The sequence below is a fragment of the Heptranchias perlo genome, chromosome 19 (assembly GCF_035084215.1).
Source record: "Heptranchias perlo isolate sHepPer1 chromosome 19, sHepPer1.hap1, whole genome shotgun sequence".
NCBI lineage: Eukaryota > Metazoa > Chordata > Chondrichthyes > Hexanchiformes > Hexanchidae > Heptranchias > Heptranchias perlo.
Genome location: NC_090343.1, coordinates 30,798,468 through 30,813,645, shown reverse-complemented (window position 1 = coordinate 30,813,645; position 15,178 = coordinate 30,798,468). Strand labels below are relative to the sequence as shown.

The 15,178-nt window shown below is 40.0% G+C and overlaps 1 protein-coding gene across 1 annotated transcript in view; it reads left to right on the top strand.

Annotated features, from left to right (window-relative positions):
* Window positions 1-15,178, top strand: part of LOC137335349 (opsin-5-like) — a 104,602-nt gene that overhangs the window by 79,975 nt on the left and 9,449 nt on the right. The window contains exon 2 of the mRNA XM_068000683.1: window positions 12,999-13,186. Coding sequence (XP_067856784.1) covers window positions 12,999-13,186 — 188 coding nt within the window. The remainder of the gene's footprint in view (window positions 1-12,998; window positions 13,187-15,178) is intronic.

Below are 15,178 nucleotides of genomic sequence, written 5' to 3'. Positions count from 1 at the left end.
GAAAAGTGAAAGAGTCAGAACTAAAGGGAGAGAGATGGATGCAGAATTGAAAAGGAAGAGAAAATGAAATGCAGGGAAAGGGAGAGAAGTGAGTAGCAAAGAATGAACCAGAGTGAAGAGGAAAGAAATAAAAGTTAATAGGAGAGACAGAGAAAGAAGCGCAAGAGGAAAGTTAGAGAAAAAACAGGAATAAGGAAGAAAAGGGAGAATTACAGTGTAAGCTTTGCATTTTTTTTGCAGAATCCCTCGTGCCTGTATCAATATTTGTGATGTTTGTAAAGCAATGATAATTTTTTGGTAGGGTCTGGCCAAAAACACTTGGCATGATGTGGCCTGGCCTGAAAAAGCATGAAACCCGTGCTTTAAGCTGTTAATACTGTTCCCTATCTGTAACTTTTGCTTCTGGCCACTTTGGACTTTTGTTCATTCAAGGTTAGAACATAAGAACATAAAAAATAGGAGCAGGAGTAGACCAGACGGCCCCTCGAGCCTGCTGCGCCATTCAATAAGATCGTGGCTGATCTTCTACCTCAACTTCACTTTCCCACCCTATCCCCATATCCCTTGATTCCCTTAGTGTCCAAAAATCTATCGATCTCAGTCTTGAACACATTCAACGACTGAGCATTCCCAGCCCTCTGGGGTAGAGAATTCCAAAGATTCACAACCCTCTGAGTGAAGAAATTTTTCTTCATCTCGGTCCTAAATGGCCAACCCCTTATCTTGAGACCACGTCCCCTAGTTCTAGACTCTCCAGCTAGGGGAAACAACCTCTCAGCATCTACCCTGTCAAGCCCTCTAGGAATTTTATATGTTTCAATGAGAGCACCTTCATTCTTCTAAACTCCAGAGAATATTCTACTCAGTCTCTCCTCATAGGTCGACCCTCTCATCCCAGGAATCAATCTAGTGAACCTTCGTAGCATCCCCTCTAAGGCAAGTATATCCTTCTTTAGTTAAGGGTCCAAAACTGTACACAGTACCCAAGGTGTGGTCTCACAGAGCCCTATATAATTGCAGCAATCCCTCCTTACTCTTATACTCCAACCCCCTTGCAATAAAGGCTAACATACCATTTGCCTTCCTAATTGCTTACTGTACCTGTTTCTTTCTGTGATTCGTGTATAAGGTCACCCAAATCCTTCTGAATACCAATATTTCTTAGTCTCTCACCTTTTAAAAAATATTCTGCTTTTCTATTCTTTCTACCAAAGTGGATAATTTCACATTTCCCCACATTATACTCCATCTGCCATCTTCTTGCCCACTCACTTAACCTGTCTATGTCCCTTTGCAGCATCTTTGTGTCCTCCTCACAGCTTACTTTCCCACCTAGCTTTGTATCATCAGCAAACTTAGACACATTACACTAGGTCCCCTTATCTAAGTCGTTGATATGTATTGTAAACAGCTGAGGCCCAAGCACTTTTGCGGCACCCCACTAGTTACAACCTGCCAACTCGAAAACGACCTGTTTATTCCTACTCACTGTTTTCTGTCCATTAACCAATCCTCAATCCATGCTAATATATTACCCCTAATCTCATGATCCCTTATCTTGTGTAACAACCTCTTGTTTGGCATCTTATCGAATGCCTTTTGAAAATCCAAATATACTCCATCCACTGGTTCCCCCTTATCTACCATGCTAGTTACACCCTCAAAAAACTCGAATAGATTTGTCGTACACGATTTCCCTTTCATAAAACCCTGTTGACTCTGCCAAATCATGTTATCTAAGATTTTCTATGTGCCCTGTTATTATGTCCTTAATAATAGATTCTAGCATTTTCCCTACTACTAATGTCAGACTAACTGGCCTACAGTTCCCTGTTTTCTCTCTCCCTCCTTTCTTGAATGGCAGGGTTACATTTGCTACCTTCCAATCCACGGGGATCATTCTGGAATCTAGGGAATTCTGGAAGTTCAAAACCAATGCATCCACTATCTCTGCAGCCACCCCTATTAAAACCCTAGGATGTAGGCCATCAGGTCCAGGAGATTTGTCGGCTTTTAGTCCCATTAATTTCTCCAGTACTTTTTCTCTACTAAACTTAATTACTTTAGGTTCCTCACTCTCATTAAATCCTTGGTTCCCCACTATTTCCGATATGTTTTTTGTGTCTTCTATTGTGAAGACAGCTACAAAATATTTATTTAACGTCTCTGCCATTTCCTTATTCCCCATTATAATTTCTCCTGTTTCTGCCTCTAAAGGACCCATGATCGATGAAATGGAAACACTGGAAAGATATAAAAGGACTGTAGAAGTACAAAGATCTTTCATATGCTCTGAAATGTTTATCTGTAAGTTGCATCAATCCAATCCCTGCCAAACTAATGCGTGGCTATGCAACATCGTCATAGTGCTTTGTGTCTAGTCTCTGGTGGTCTGGTCATTGAGTGGGATTATCTCATCAACAACAACTTGCATTTACCATCTCTGGTAATATGCTTAGTGTGTATGCAGTCCCCATTGACATAGAACGGAAGTTGAGTTTCATGATAGAAATGCAGACAAACCTCAATACTGCAGTGGTAGATGTGTATCTCTTTGGGCCAGAATTTGCAGTTAAAATAATGGCGCTTGCAGTTATTTATGCGCAAATGCTACAGTAACTTCAGGCGAGGGCACAAGTATCCAAAAGTTGCTGGCCAAGTTGCACTGCTTCACCATTAGCTTCATGAAAACGGCATCTCGCTGTCTGCCTCACCATCGAAATGCATCGAACGGCATGAAGTTGCTGTATTTACGCGGTAGATATGAACTAAACGCACCATAGAAAGTTAAGTCAAGTCATTTCAAGTCTAAGTACCCTTTTAACAACGTGATAAGTATTAATTACTTCTAATCAACATCTCTGGCACTGAAAATTAACTGTTACAAGTGTCGAGTCTCATTCCTTCAGGTATTAATTGTTGTTGGAGATTATAAAAATGTAAAATGCAAAATTAAAAAAAAAATGTTGCTTTTCCTCTCTTTTCTTTCTCTCTTAATTGAATCTTTCTTTTCCTCTCTTTATTTCTCTTTCTGTACCTGATTTGACATTGAATTCACCCACTCTAATTTACACTTTGTTCTCAGTCCTTGTCCTGTTTACTTCATAATCCTTCAATCTAACTGGTTAAGGAGATACACGGTCGCTTGCCCTGTTTCACTTGCTTCGATGTCATCAGCTTGCACTTTTAGCAACTTGCCACGCCAAAAATGTAAAAACCTAAACATTCAAGGGGAAGTCTGACTAATGGCAGACAACGTTAGATGCTGTGCCACAGCAAAATATGGCCCATTATGTATCTAAATACATTACAACAGTAACTACACTTCTAAAGTACTTCATAGGCTGTGAAGCACTTTGGGACGTCCTGAAGTCATGAAAGGCGCTGTATAAATGCAAGTTTTTCTTTCTAGTGGTTTTTTGGTATATGTTCAAGTCTTTCGTATGTTAGAGAATCTCATTTTTCCAGGTCACTGGTGTCTCACTATTTCAAATTTGGATCTAATGAAACCCAATTTTGGATACTTCAGGATAAATTTTTCTAAACAGTTAGGCCTGATTATTGGGCATAAAGTGAGTAGAGCCCATTGGAAAAAAATGGGTCAAGATCCTTCACTTCAGATTTCTTCCCATTTAGCATCCAAACCAATTCTCTGGATTGCTTTTGTACTGCTGCAATTTTTTCAGTTAATTATATTAAAATTATGCCCCAGTAATGTTTTTTAGATTTCTACACAATTTCCTGATATTTACACTGAGCATTTATCTGTCTGTATAAGATGGACACTCAGAGCGTACTGTTTACTGAAGTGTATTTTAAGAAATTTGCTGAGGTAAGTCAACAATAATAAAATATTTGCTATAAGTGGACAAAAAAGTCAACTCTGCCAAACATCTGTAAGCCACTGAAACTGTATAGCTGTATAATATTGTCAGTGCTTTATGTACTTTCAATATCTCAATACTATTCTGCCTGCTGGACAAGATAGCCCTTAACCGATAACAGCAATACCATGCTGGTGAAGATCCCAAAGAGTACTAGCCTCTGACCCCATTCAAATAGTGCACCCTAGACATTACTGGGGGGGAAAGAGTATTAAGGGTGTGGGGAACAGCAAAGTTGGAGGCATCCTGCGAGCTAATTGTTAGTGTAATAATGTACAAATACGAACGTACGAATTAAGAGCAGGAGTAGGCCATTCAGCCCCTCAAGCCTGCTCTGCCATTTGATAAGATCATGGCTGATTTGATTGTGACCTCAACCCTACTTTCCCATCTACCTACTATAACCTTTGACTCCCTTGTTAATCAGGAATCTATCTAACTCTGCCTTTAAAATATTCAATGACCCTGCCTCCACCGTTCTCTGGGGGAGGGGGTTTCACAGACTCACGACCCTCTGAGAGAAAAAATTTCTCCTCATCTCCGTTTTAAATGGGAGACCCCTTATTTTTAAACTGTGGCCCCTAGTTCTAGTCTCTCCCACAAGGGGAAACATCCTCTCAGCATCTACCCCTTCAAATCCCCTCAGGATCCTACATGTTTCAATAAGATTACCTCTCATTCTTCTAAACTCCAATGTATACAGGCACAACTTGTCCAACCTTTCCTCATAAGATAACCCCCTCATCCCAGGAATCGATCGAGTGAACTTTCTTTGAACCGTCCCTAAAGCAATTATGTCCTTTCTTAAATAAGGAGACCAAAACTGCACACAGTATTCTAGATGTGCATGTCTTGTTACATTATTTTTAAGAAAGAAAAAACTTGCATTTGTATAGTCCTGTTCATGTCTGCAGGATCCCCAAAGTACCTTATGACCTAATAAACTGCCTTTGAAGTGTAGTCACTATTGTTTTGTAGGAAAATGCAGCAACCATTTTGTGTGCTGTAAGGTCCCACAAGCAGCAATGAGATAAATGACCAGATAATCTGTTTTGGTGCTATTAGTTGAGGGATAAATGTTGGCCAGGACACCAGGAGAACTCTCCCGTTCTTCTTCAAAAAGTATCATGGGATTTTTTACATCCATTTGAGCAAGCAAGTAGGTCCTCAGTTCAACGTCTCATCTGTAAGGCAGTCCTCCAACAATGTAGCACTCCCTCAGTAATGCACTGGAGTGTAAACCTAGATTATGGGCTCAAGTACTGGATTGGGGATTAAACCAACACTGTCTAACTCAGGTAGAAATGCTACCACTGAGCCAAGGCTGACACTTTACTGAGTAACTGCTACACAGATGCATTCTGAACTTGAATAATGTCACTAAAGGGTATCATGCTGCAATGTGGTTCACTGATATGTGGATATATTAACATTTTGTCCTTTTTCCCCACAGAAATGGAAGAACAAAGTGATGGCAAAACCAGTGTCACTGAGTGAGCCCACACGTCACAGCATTCCAGAATCTCAATCACCACTTCTACCATTTCCAGCACAGCTACATACAGTCCTGAGGATCTAGATAGTGAGGCTGAGGAGGAAGCACAGGGTGAGTTGGCTTCCTGAGGCCAGGCACCTATTGGCTGAAAACCCAGCAGGGTAATTGACTTCGCTGCAGCAACTAAGGATTTGGACCTCACAGGGTGTACTACAATCATCTACATGAGTAACATTGTGCAAATGTGCTTAGTATTTGAGGAACTGTAGTCTGCCATAGAACACCTGGCAATTCCTATGGCATCTTCAGCACAGTCCCCAGTGGTGCAGGTAATCAGCACAGTGGGAGAATCAATATAGCTCACTGTTGCTAAAGATGCCTTAGGCTCTAACTTTAAAGATGCATTCTTTGCCAGCTTCATCATGATTGGAAGTCAGATAGGTGCAAACTTAAGCCAGCATAAAACAGCTGCCCAAAGTTTCACTCTTGGACAGATCAGTGGACATGTTGAAGGAATGTTTGGCAGCAGAGGCATACCTGTTGTAGTCATGAACTGGGTGGCTGGCTCTGAAGACAACACCATATCCAGGCTATTAAGTATACCTCTGCAAATGACAGTGTCTGCCAGAACTAGACGGCCACAACAGCACCAGATGTGGCTGACTCAAATGCAAGGCCATCAAAGTGCACACCACATGGAGGTCTAGTGCCACCATAACACCAGCAGACTGGTAGTGAAACTCTACTGCCAGACAGCATATTTATTCCTTCTGATATGGAAGCATAGAGGGGAAGTAGCTAGTTAGACATCTCACTTTGCAAACAAACCACAAGAAAGTACTGTAACACGTCATATGCATTTTGTAACTGCATTCACAAAATACACAATGGGTGAAATGAATGCACTGCAGTTGATTTGTAATTGAGCTAATTATTTATATGTCATTAGCTAAAATAAAGCAGCAGCACAGCAAAACAAGGGAATTGATGGTTTATGAGGAACTATACAGAAGGGTTCAGGAGACGGTGACGCGGGAAGATTATGTGTTGTAGATTTTTAAAAATGGAGCAGCTCTGGGACTTATTGGAAGTTATCGTGGATTAGTGCCTGGTGCACTAGTCTATCTCGCTACACTGGTGGTTCAGCAGCTAATTCTTTGTTGTCACTTTTCTCTTCTGTTTTACCATGGCTTTGGTCTTCTGTTGTTCTCCCTCCATATAAGGTCTCTCTGGAGGGTAAAGTTATATAATATACAGCAGATGAGGATTATGCTGTAACCCCCAATTGGTTAAGATATCTGAAGTGCTGCTTCAAGATCTCAATGGCATGAAAATCATTCTGATTGTAGCATGAGTCTTTGCTTTTGCCTGTGGTTGGCGCAAGGATATCATGACCCATTCTTCCACCCTTCAAATTAGAGTGGCACAGTTGATTGCTATAAAAGGAAGGGATTGTAGGTGGTCTGAGGAAGCAGGCATTCACCTGTACTATGCTATTGCTGGTGGCTGCACACAAGCTGCGCATTGATGGAATAAAAGCCCTATTGGTCCATATAGGACATTCGACTACACACAAAGGCCTGAATGATAATATAAGTGCAAACATTGACTCTCTGGAATCTTGGGAAATGAGCAGACCTGTAGAAATGTGCAGCCCTCTCATGCTGGTATTACTGGTCAGGTAAAAAATACCACGTCATCAGAGCAACGTGTAGAATCTAAAACAGATTTAATTACAGGTTGAATAATGCATAGAGGCAGTGAGTCACAGCAACTTACTAAGAATACAATAATTTAAAAAAACAATGAAGGGATTTAAAAGACCCTTTTTGGAACATCTTTCTTATTCAGCATGATGAATGACAGGACCTTCACAAGGCAATGTTGCGTATGGCTGATGCAAATTCCCAGTATACTCATGGAATTCAGATCTCCAGTCAGAACTAAAGACATGAGTATCCTGTACAGTGACTTAAGTCATGGTAATTCTTTCATGTTTCAAGCAGTCCTTGGAACTCAGCTCTCACACCTTGGTCAGGTGGTGTGTTAATGTATAGTTATAATGTCTTCCTGCAAACATTTCCTTTGGTTTATCAATCAGAGAAATTCAGTTTGTCTACTCCACAGTTTGTTAATCTGCAGAAACATTTCAAAGTCTGTTCTTGTTATTTTACAGCAATTGATGCCAAATTTAGTCTGATTGGCATAAGCTGAAGCTAACATATACAATACCCATTGTCCTTCAAAGGGACACTAGTTTGATTAAGTTGGGTTTAAAGTCTAATGCGGCTTAGCCCAGACATCCCGTCTACAGTCCTGATTGTTGAACTTTGGTAAGGGAAGATAAGTTTCATTTTAATTCTAGATATTTTGAAAATGATCTGAGATACACAATTTACCCATTTGTCACAGGTTAAAAAGCCTGCTTTTGTCACAATTTCTTAAATTTATATTTAATCACTTAGTTGCCTATATAAATGTAAAACAAAAGTGGAAAATTACTAATATGCAATTTTATGATTAAGAATGCTTTTTGAATCAAGGAGAAGGAGAATCCAGAAGAGAGAGAATTAAAAAAATTGAATGGAAGGGCTGGAATAAAAATGTAATTTATTTATAGTGGGTTTGCTATTAGGATTGTTTATTTTTTAATTGGAGGAGGATACCGAACGACACTGTTGCACAAGCATAAACGTTGAATGACCATCACTCTCAAAGCGCCTGCGTGCAGGTTTGCGGTAGGTATTCTCGGCGACATTCACTGCCCTTACCCGTCAACACTTACTCATTGCCATAGGTCTGGTGGTGCCATATGATGTCTAGGTTGTGTGACAACTGAGGAATCTGCACATAGAGTGGATTATAGTGAAAGTGTCTCAGTGAGAGGACCAGTAGGCATGGATGCAGCAAGTTGTGAAGAGCATGGGCTAGAAGTCCATAGACTGAACCATTTACGGCCAAGGTGACCACAGCCTAGCACCAAGGCTCTGCTACAGCACTGGGCAGATGACAGGTAGTAATCCTGCAACACCGCTGTAGACTGGATACTCAGTCCAGTTATTGGTCGTGGCCCTCCTAGATTTATGGCCAACGCAGGCTCATGAGGTCAATCTCCCCAGGTTAAATTTTACTCCCAGACTAGGGAGTGTTGGCAAGATCCATTTACCCTTCACCTTATATCATAGAATATCATAGAAAGGTTACAGCATGAAAGAAGGCCATTCGACCCATCAAGTCCGCGCCGGCTCTATGCAAGAGCAATCCAGCTAGTCCCATTCCCCCGCCCTGCAAATATTATTCTTTCAAGTACTTATCCAATTCCCTTTTGAAGGCCATGATTGAATCTGCCTCCATCCCCCCCTCGTGCAGTGCATTCCAGATCTTAACCACTCGCTGTGTAAAAAAGTTTTTCCTCATGTCACCTTTAGTTCTTTTGCCAATCATCTTAAAAATCTATGTCCTGCAGTCCTTGATTCTTCTGCCAATGGGAACAGTTTCTATCTATCTGCTCTGTCTAGACCCTTCATGATTTTGAATCCCCTCCTTTCCAAGGAGAACAACCCCAGCTTCTCCCGTCTAGCCACGTAACTAAAGTCCCTCATCCCTGGAATCATTCTAGTGCTGAAAATATTTCATTGCCAGGACTATGTAAGACTGAGTTCACCCCCACTACTCCTAGTTAGGCATGCAGAGGAGCCTATCCCCTCACTCATGCATTGCCTTCACTTAATTTAATATTATTGTGATGGAAGAGATGATTAGGAGTATGTTATGCCTGCCACCTCTTTTACCTATGTGAACACTTCAAAACCATAAACCATGATATTGAATCCACACATACGAATGAAATGATGCTGATATTCCCAAGTGGCAATTGTGTCTGGGAATTTTTTTTAAACCAAGTATTGAATTTTCAAATCAAAGTTGGTTCTGAACCTCTGGTACAATTTTAATAAATTAATATTTCACAGCATGCTTTTGGTCTCAAGGTATGATTCAGGATAATTGAATTCTAAAAGGGGTACAGGAACAGAGAGATTTGAGGGTATAAGTGCACAAATCGTTGAAGGTGGCAGGGCAGGTTGAGAAAGCAGTTAAAAAAGCATACGGGATCCTGGGCTTTATAAATAGAGGAAGTCATGACGGACCTTTATAAAACACTGGTTTGGCCACAACTGGAGTATTGCGTCCAGTTCTGGGCACCGTGCTTTAGGAAAGAAGTGAAGGCCTTAGAGAGGGTGCAGAAGAGATTTACGAGAATGATTCCAGGGACAAGGGACTTTAGTTACGTGGATAGACTGGAGAAGCTGGGGTTGTTCTCCTTGAAACAGAGAAGGTTGAGAGGAGATTTGTTAGAGGTATTCAAAATCATGAAGGTCTAGACAGAATAGATAGAGAGAAACTTTTCCCATTGGCGGAAGGGTCAAGAACCAGAGGACATAGATTTAAGGTGACTGGCAAAAGAACCAAAGGTGACAGGAGGAAAACTTTTTTTTACACAGCGAGTGGTTAGGATCTGGAATGCACTGCCTGAGTGGGTAGTGGAGGCAGATTCAATCGCGGCTTTCAAAAGGGAACTGGATAAGTACTTGAAAGGAAAAAATTTGCAGGGCTACGGGGATAGGGGAGTGGGACTAGCTGGACTGCTCTTGCATAGAGCCGGCACGGACTTGATGGGCCGAATGGCCTCCTTCTGCGCTGTAACCTTTCTATGATATTCATAGCTACCGCCTGGTGGGAACAGGGCTGTAGTTGGCCAAAAATATCAGTTTGCCACTTACTGCGCCGTTCCTGCTCCCAGTATGGCAGTCACCATTTTCATTGGAGCCTTCACATGGGTGGCCCAGATGTTTGCCTGTTTCAGATGGGAGCCTTTGTAAGGTGCTAATCAGGATCCTATGATGTACATAGGAACCAAGAACAATTTTGAGGTTCCAATGGGGTAACATGCTCCCCCATTGGTCCCAGGTGTTAAAGGGACTACTGCAGGCCACTTGGAAGACAGCCCAAGTGATTGCTCCTCCTGGCCCCCAAAAATCTTCCGATCCAGTGAACATTCCCCACCGTGATTGCCTCCCTCTTTTAAGATACAACTTCCGACTCAGTTTTGCAGAGGTCCTGTTTCTTTAGGTGGACGGAATAGATTCCATGGCACCACTGGAAGAAGAGCAGTGGGTTTCCTAGGGTCCTGGCCATTATTCATCCCTCAACCAACACCACCAAAACAGAGTGACTGGTCATTTATCTCATTTGGCTGTCATGTTTGCCTACAACAGTGACTGCAAGTAAAAAGTATTGAATTGGTTGCAAATCACTTTGGGATGTCCTGAGGATCTGAAAGGCACTCTATAAATGCATGTTCTTTGTTTCTAATTCTGACAGCATTGAATATAGAGGTTCCATTATTATATTAAAACAGAAGACTACAGATGCTGGAAATCTGAAATAGAAACAGAAACTGCTGAAAACATTCCAGTCAAGCAGCATCTGTTGAGGGAACAGATGATTTAACGTTTCAGGCGTGGACTGTTCATAAAAATTGTGTGTATGAAGAGTCCACACCTGAAACGTTAAATGAACTGTTCTCTCAGCAGGTGCTACCTGACGTGCTGAGTGTTTCCAGCATTTTCTATTTTTCATTCATCACTATATGCACTGTCAGGATCCATTATGAAATTTACAACGGAGGAAAAAAGCTTTCTTCCCTCCTAGCAGTCTTAGTTGTAATTACTTTGAATCAGAGTTCCATTCTCCCTAGGAAGAGATGATTACAAGGACCAGCAGTGTTAATTGGATCTGCCGGCCCTACGTCTTTCTATACAGACATAGGGTGAAAGACTGCTATCAGTATTATAATGAAGGTCTTAAATGTTAATTCAATGGGAATCCTAGTGATAAAGCCATACCTAGTATTCTGTGACCTAGCTGAAGTATCCTCTCATACAGTTTATGTCAATACATTTGATTAATTGCTCAAAGATAAAGATTGTCCTAACACTTTGAAAACTGTAGGTTACTAGGAAAATCCAAGGAACTGTTAAGGTGTATTGCACTCAACCAATTAACTGAAACATTTGCAAGGAATAAGAAAGAAAACTCTGAAGGATTGCAGTTTATATACTATTGATTACTTCACAGTTATTATAATAAATGTGTTATGTTGTCTTATTAGTATGTATTTTCAGTCTTCTGAAATCTATTAGCTATATTTAAGAAATGAAAGCTGTTTTCTTTACAAATTGAAATTTTAATTGAATAGTACCTATTATAAATAAGCCTGGATGAGATGAAAAACAATTATTTATTTTCTTACAAAACTATTTTCATAGAGTTCAATCAATTTAGTAATATTTACATATGAAAGGAGATGTAATGAAGTGGGATGGGACAGTCAAAATTGATGAAAGTAAAGTATTATTTCTTGCCTTTGGTGTTAATTGAATTGTACTCATTTCAGTATGTTTTACATTGTGGTAGGGTATTTTTGACACTTGACAAGAGTTTTATCTAAACAAAAAAACTGATGGTGAAAGTGTTATAACTGGCACCGTGAATGTGAACCAAACACCCTGATTAAGTTATGCCATTAATTGACAGGTTAACAATTCCAACTTTCAATCAAGGATTTATCTCCCACCTCTCAAGAATATACAATGGAATGGAAAGCCCAGGAGAATCGAAATTGATATTTTTTTTAATTTTAGTACGGTTTCTGAAGGTTCAAATTAATAGTGCAAAATGACCTTAAATAATCATGCTTCAATAAATGCTGAAGACACATACACACTTACTTCATTTGGAAAGGGAAAAATAATTGTATTTGTAATATTTCAAGTTTTCTTTTTCTTCTTTCTTTGATCTCCCTGCATTTACATTAACCACCTCTGAGAGACCAAGAAGGATACTCTCACAAAATCAAAAGCAAAATACTGCGGATGCTGGAAATCTGAAATAAAATCAAAATATGCTGGAGAAGCTCAGCAAGTCAGGCAGCATCTGTGGACAAAGAAACAGAGTTAACGTTTCAGGGCAAAGACCTTTCATCAGACACTCACCCTGGCTTCGGCCTATGCCACTGTTGCCAGTTGTTAGATGGTGATTACCCCTCCCTTCTGGGGGAGATAGCCAAAGTCAGAAAGTTCACCATGTGAGTAATAATGGATACAAATACATGTCCTACCATTCTGTGATGCAGGACAGCAGAACTACTGAACCGGCTTGACACACTTCCCCTCAAACTCTTTCAATATTGTTCCATGATTTAGTGGCAACAGATATTCTTTCCTGTTGCTCCCTCATTGTCTTTTCCTCCCCTGAGATTCAGCCCCCCATCACATAGTGTTTATCTGGTGGACAAACCAAGAATTACCACAATTCACACATTGCACATAACTGAGTTCAAATATCAGTCAGGTTGGATTTCAAACTTTTGCCTTATAAATGAAAGTCTACGCTTTCACTAGCAGTCGAGGCTTTTGAAATTTATATTTGTTAAGAAAAATTTGATTTATGGACAATTATGGTTTTAAAAGGTTTAAAAATAAATATCTTTGCTTGGAATTATGCATGTATGAAGAAGAGATATTCCTACTGCAAAATGCTTTTAACATTAACTGTAGAAAATTAATGATTGTGTTTTCACAGGTATTTTATCAGTGGTTGGGAACAGTATTCTCTTATTTGTAGCATTCAGGAAAAGACACACGCTTAAACCTGCAGAATATTTCATTGTAAACTTAGCCATCAGTGACCTTGCAATGATATTAACTCTATTACCACTGGCCATACCATCATGTTTTGCAAACAGGTAATTAAAACACACAAATGAAGCCTTACCGATTTTCACGAGCATTTCAAGAATTGTAGTCATGGACGATGTAAGGAATTAGGTCAGAAAAAATTGCTAGTCCAGATTTGTCCAGTTCAATTAAACTTTACCTCAGTTCCACATATATAATACAAAATTCTCCAACATGGTATGTTATGGAGGAATAGGCAATTCTAACTCAAGCCTAGTCATTTCACAAAATTATGTTAGTAATCTAATGTTAGCCCTGATGTAATCACACCATAATAAAGGATACATCACTAAACACAGTTGAGATTTGGACTTTTCATCAAGGAAAAAAGTTTACACCAATAGTAATTTGAAGTATGAACCTGGGGAGCTTGTTACATTGCATATGCTACACCTAAGCATCAATCGAGGAATCTGCAACTGTTACCCGAGGGGCGTATTGGATCTGTTTTCAGGAAAAGTAATATCTTTATCGAGAAGCCTCCAGCATTCATAAGGAAAAACCAAACCTTAAGGGAAAGTATCCCCAGATGAGCCTGAATTAAAAAGTCATCTGTAAAGAAAAGATTTATTTTTTTCAATGCATGAAGGGAGGTTATGTGGAGAATCAGATAATGTTTAGAGCTATAGTATGAGTTACATGCCTTGGTGTATTACACTGAGATTAATCTAAATGGTTGTGTTTTAGCAGTGTTTAAGATAATAGTTGTAAACAATTTTACAACACCAAGTTATAGTCCAGCAATTTTATTTTAAATTCACAAGCTTTCGGAGGCTTCCTCCTTCCTCAGGTAAATGTTCAGCCTGAACATTTACCTGAGGAAGGAGGAAGCCTCCGAAAGCTTGTGAATTTAAAATAAAATTGCTGGACTATAACTTGGTGTTGTAAAATTGTTTACAATTGTCAACCCCAGTCCATCACCGGCATCTCCACATCATAAGATAATAGTAGCAGTGAGTATAAGAATGGAACAAAATTGGCCCTGGATTTGGGTACTGGCCAGTTCTGATTGGTGGGGTGTGACAAATATTGTTCCCCAAGGATCTGTACTGGAGCCTCAGCTTTTCAAAATATATGTTAATGATTTGGATGAAGGATTAGAGAGTTGTGAATCCAAGTTTGCAGATGACACTAAGTTAGGAGGCATAGCAAATTGTGTGGCTGGGAGCAGGAGGTTACAAGGGACATAGACAAACTAAGTGAATGGGTAAAACTATGGCAGATGCGGGAAAGTGTGAAGTCATCTACTTTGGATCCAAGAAAGACAAATCGGAATTATTTCTTAATGGGGAAAGATTAGGAGCTGTGGAGCAAAGGGATTTAGGTACCCATGTATACAAATCACTGAAAGCTAATGCATAGGTACAAAAAGCAATCAAAAGGCAAAGCAATGTTGGCATTTATCTCAAGGGGGTTAGAATACAAAAGTGAGGAAGTGATGCTTCAGTTGGATAAAGCCTTGGTCAGTTCCCATCTAGAGTACTGCGTTAAGTTTTGGGCACCTCACCTCAGGAAAAATATTGGCCTTGGAGAGGGTGCAACGCAGATTCATCAGAATGATACTGGGGCTTAAAGAGTTAAATTATGAGGACAAATTGCATAAAGTTGGTTTGTATCCCCTTGGGTTTATAAGATTGAGGGGTGATCTAATCAAGGTGTTTAAAATTTTAAAGGGATTTGATAGGGTCGATACAGAGAAACTGTTTCCTCTGATGGGGGAATCCAGAACAAGAGGGCATAATCTTAAAATTAGAACTAGGACTGTTTGGAGTGAAATCAGAAAGCATTTTTTCCAAAATCTGGAACTCCCACCCTCAAAAGGCTGTGGGTGCTGGGTCAATTGAAATTATTAAGACTGAGAGTGACAGATTTTTGTTTGGTAAGGGTATCAAGGGATATGGAGAAAAGGTAGGTAAATTCAGTTGTACAGATCAGCCATGATCTATTAGAATGGCAGAGCAGGTTTGAGGGGCTGAATGGCCGATTCCTGTTCCTGTGTA